Here is a 4,483-nt window from a genome sequence, read left to right on the forward strand (position 1 = left end):
TTCTTGCCCAGGGTAACCCAGGGCCTGGGCCCCCTCCCCTTCTGCTCTGCAAACCTCTGCTTTGCCAACCAGGACAGAAAAGGACCAGAAGAGCTGCACCGCCTGTGCTGCTGGAGGCTGCCGAGGAGCAGAGGATTGGGCCTCTGGTGCGCTCAGAAGGGGACTGTCTTTTAAAACTGAAAAGCAAACCCAGAATGGTGAAAAGGCCCCGAAAGGCAGAAGAATTACAAATAGGGGTTGAAAGCTAAAGAGAAAATCTTAATGAGATCTCCACCAACCTGTAGAGGAGCACATTTGGATTAAAATGAAATGGAGCTTTGTGCTCTCAGGGCTTCAGCATGAGAATGGAAGAGGAATTATTCACATTTGCTATTTGTGAGGTTGGATTGCTTTTTCTGTGAACTTGTCTTTTTAACTTCTCACCTTGTCAGAAAATTGTGAAAAGCTGCTGGGATGGTGTATTTGGGGTGGCTCTTATCACAGCACAGAGCTGAAACATTTCCATGGTTTCAGAACATGGGCAGAGTTTCCTATTTAATCCCCTTCTCCCCAAGTAACTCCTTTCCCCTCCTGGTAAACCAGCCTGTCCACCACTCACCGACCCGCCTTATATTTCACTACCATCGATATTTTCTCTTTGTGAATACCTATCAATATTTAATACAGCGGTGTCAGTTTTGCTGTAAGATGAGAGGAACAACTAGAAACCTTGAATTATACATTGTCTGGCTGGGGGAAGCTGGGGATAGTTTTCTTCTGGATCCAAAGCTCTTGGAGTTGATCTCCAGGACCTGCATCTTGAAATCCTAATAATGGATGAGCACCAGAAGAAACTCAATCAGCGGCACGAGGGAAGACCCCGCAAAGTGAGGTTCAAAATATCGTCAGCTTACAGTGGTCGAGTGTTAAAACAAGTCTATGAAGACGGGCAGGAGCTCGAGCCCCCAGCCAAAGAGCGCACTCGACGTTTCCTCCGCCACAGCTTTGAGCCGGGGGACCGTTTCTGTGGGGCTGGGGAAACACCAGAAAACAGGTTTTACTCGCCAGCCAAGCTGACTGCCCAGCGGATCAGCATATTCAAAGAGGATAAGAAATACAGTCTCACCAGTAACTCGCCTCTCCTCAGCGACTACCAGGCAGGTGACAGCCACTGCAGGGTAAGTAACGTCCAGCCCAGGGCTGCCAAACCACTTGGACACCTGCTCCAGGCTAATCAATTTTTGTAGCCATACAGTAACAGGAGTCTCAAACCTGAACCTCATTCAGATAAAACTCAGGATTGTCAGTCTGGGGTTTTAGAAGGGCAGTTGTAAATTTTCAGCCTTTATCCCACCAATTCTGTATTCAGCTTACTCTGCAAATGGCCAGACCCGCGTGAGTCGCAGCAGCGCGGTCAGCAGTGAAGACGTCTGCTAGCTGTCCTCCATCCTCTCAGTGGGCTCGCTCGGTAGAAGGTGGGACATTTCCATATGTACACATGTCTATATATAATAAGAGTAATGCAGCTAGAGCAGTCAAATGGAAGGTGGATATTATCTTAGTTAGATTTAAAACATTAAAGTTGCATGACTTCAGCTGGCAAAAAGGTTAGTGCCACCGGCAGTGTCCCAGTGAGTCTCCAAGCGAGGCACCCGCAGCCTCTGGCAAGTCAGGATTCCCCTTCAGCTACCTCAACAATCCCAGCTTAGTTCCACTGGATATTTCGTTAACGCATAATTAATGCCATTGATACAGCAGTGCCTCTTTAGTCCTGATAAAAAGCCAGTACTTGTGTAATATGTTAAGTTGATTAATACCCAGGGATTATGTTCATTTTCTTACCCTGCTGAATTAGATTTACGTATCTCTTACTGCTATTCGGTCTCATCAAATCTCGATGACTAAATTTGCATAATGATGATGGCCTATCGGCACGACTGATAACACAGCCTCACGCTGATAGGTGAACTCCAGATGGAGGATGCTATATGATGTATCAGCAGACTTGTAAAACTCAAGGTGAGTCTTCTCATAGAGAAGACGGTAGAAGGAAGAGGGTGTGAGGTGAGCTGGCTCGGTGGAGCGATACTGGGCTTCTCCCTGGGAGACAGCTCACTCCCGCCCAGTCCAGACAGAACAACAAGCACTTCATGCCAGCAAACAAGGCCCATTGTCCAGCATTGCTTCCCACTCCACCTCAGTCCCATGGCCCTGCGTGGTGGTGGTGGTGGTGGTGACCCAACCCCTTGGCAGATCAAGAGCTGCGCATACCTCCAGAGAGAAATTGCAGCCGCCGCAATATGAAGTTGTGATGTCATCTGTTGTGGTCTGTAGGTAAACAAGGAATGTCACTGGCACACAACTACAGAGACCAAAGTGCTGTAAAAAGCATGAAATGCTTTTTGTGGCCTCGATTTGAATAGGTTAGAAGGGCGCTAATCCTCCGTGCTAATCAAAGTTGCCTGTAGGAAACCCAGATGGCTGATATTTGACCTCTGACTTGATACACTGGACATCTAGTTCAACTGAGAATGTCAAACCACGACGAATCTCACCTGCCCAAAGCCAGAGCACTAATGGGATCTTATCCGCACCGTTAATTTGTTCTGCGTTCCTGGGTAATGCTCATCTCTGTTGCCTGGAGTCCCTGACGGTAAACCCTTGAGTAGTCACACTGTCCAGTACCAGTCGTGGTTTGGATCAGCATCCACTTGGTATGTGGAGATGAAACAAGTATGAGGCTTATAAAGCCTTCTGCCACGGGTAAGGCTTGGTGCTCACCTGCCTCCCCACGACGCATTTCCCCGTGGCAAGGCAGCACCTGACACCTAGGAGAGCTGTCAGCCACCTCACGAGGGCTGGTGTGACTCTGGCAGGGTATTTTCTTAGGAGAACGTCACCTTTTGCATCGCTTCTTGACACGGATACCTAAACGGCGCGGAACAGGAAGGGTGTGTAAAGCGGCAGGCTGTGCTGCCTGGTGTGAAAGGAAAAAGGGATCAGGTGAGCAAAACGCTGCTTTCAGAGAAATGTTTGACCATACCAAGTTCAGCTTTAAAATCATTAGGAAAAATACAAGTTTGAGTGTGGCTGGAGATGGTTCGTTATACTGGCTCCTCACTGTCAGGAACACAATTTAGCGGTAGATAATGATGGGGTTTAATCGTCTGACCCCTTTGCCAGCATTAAATTACAAAGGAAAAAAAAGAAGCTTTATTTTAAACCTGAAAAACCCATCAAAGGCTGCAGCAGAGGTCACCATCACAGGGAATTCCTACTCCCGGCCAAAATCATGAACATCTTTCCCCACCACCCCCCACCCCTTGCCAACTACTCAACCTTCAAAGACATGTAGGTGCCCCCAGTGCAGCGGTGGCTTTTACAGGTATTCCAACACCACTGCTCTTAGAACTGGCCTTCTTTTTTTCCTTGCATGTGGGTTGGAATGAGAACTTCCATCCCAGAAAGTTCCCCCATCCAGAACAGGACGCTAAAGTGAGGCTCCTAAGATCTGACCCATGTCTTGGTCTGATCCCACAGCCTACTCTCCGCCCAGTCCTGCTCAGTGCTCTGGGGGTGGTGGGGAGCTGGCTAGTGCTGCAGAGCTGGCCGAGCAGACCACCATGCAGAGAGCGGCTCTTCAGGAAGCCCAGGGATCATCAGTCTTTGCAGAGTGTATTTATACAGGCGAGACACTGATAAGACCCTTCTACAGGCTTCCCCAATTCTAGATTTTGGCAAGATCATCATCTACACTAACAACCTGAAAATCATCCGTGCACCAATGGACCAGAAAGAGCTCATGAGGAGGATCATCCAGACCGAGGGAGTAAATGACTGGGCCTTCATACATCGGGAAAGGAAAGAAAGACTTGGTGGAGGGCATAAAAGAGATGTGGAAAAAAAGGCAGCCTGCAGCCAGTATGTGCAGGTAAGAAAAAACAGAAAGTGCTTTTTTGCCCCCAAGGCTTTTGGGTCTCACAGCTCCAGTCAGACCACCCAAGCCCCATCTCTCTCTGTGCCTGGCTCTTAGATATATTTGGATTAAAAGCATCGCTTTGTTCCTCTCTCCGCTTGGGGATAACCCATCAGCGCGGCACGGCAGTGTGCGCTCTGGGGACAGCAGTTCTGTTGGCAGACGCTCGTGTCTCCCTCTTGATGCTTCCCCAGGAGACCACTGGCGTTTATGTAGCTTGGCTTAGGTCCACCCTTTGTCACCGTCTCCCAGCGGAGGCAGATCAGGCCGGAGTTTCTCCCGCCTGACAAGGCTAAACACAGCTGCTCTGTGGTTGAGACTGCTGGAGGCTAAAATTTTAATATCGGCTGAAATGAGATTGTGCCTTCCCCTGCTTTTCTCATGGGTTAGGCTTTGCTGGTCAGAATCCCAATTAGCCTGACCATAATTTGATCCCACAAGACATGATGTTGTCGTGCCGGGCACACCCGAAGCATCGCAGTTCTGCAGCTCTGAGACCGGGCTGTGCCGAGCGCGGATTACGGCGGT

At 49.1% G+C, this 4,483-nt stretch overlaps 1 protein-coding gene across 1 annotated transcript; it reads left to right on the forward strand.

Moving 5' to 3' along the window:
• Window positions 1–812: 812 nt before the first annotated feature.
• On the forward strand, window positions 813–3,910 carry GRXCR2 (glutaredoxin, cysteine rich 2; the record flags this gene model as incomplete). The annotated part of the gene is made up of 2 exons (XM_010141162.1): window positions 813–1,157; window positions 3,695–3,910. Coding segments are annotated over exons 1-2 (561 nt in total), but the record flags the coding sequence as incomplete, so codon positions are not given.
• Between the last annotated feature and the right edge of the window lie 573 nt (window positions 3,911–4,483).

The sequence above is a fragment of the Buceros rhinoceros genome, unplaced genomic scaffold (genome assembly GCF_000710305.1).
Source record: "Buceros rhinoceros silvestris isolate BGI_N320 unplaced genomic scaffold, ASM71030v1 scaffold21668, whole genome shotgun sequence".
Classification (NCBI taxonomy): Eukaryota; Metazoa; Chordata; class Aves; order Bucerotiformes; family Bucerotidae; genus Buceros; species Buceros rhinoceros.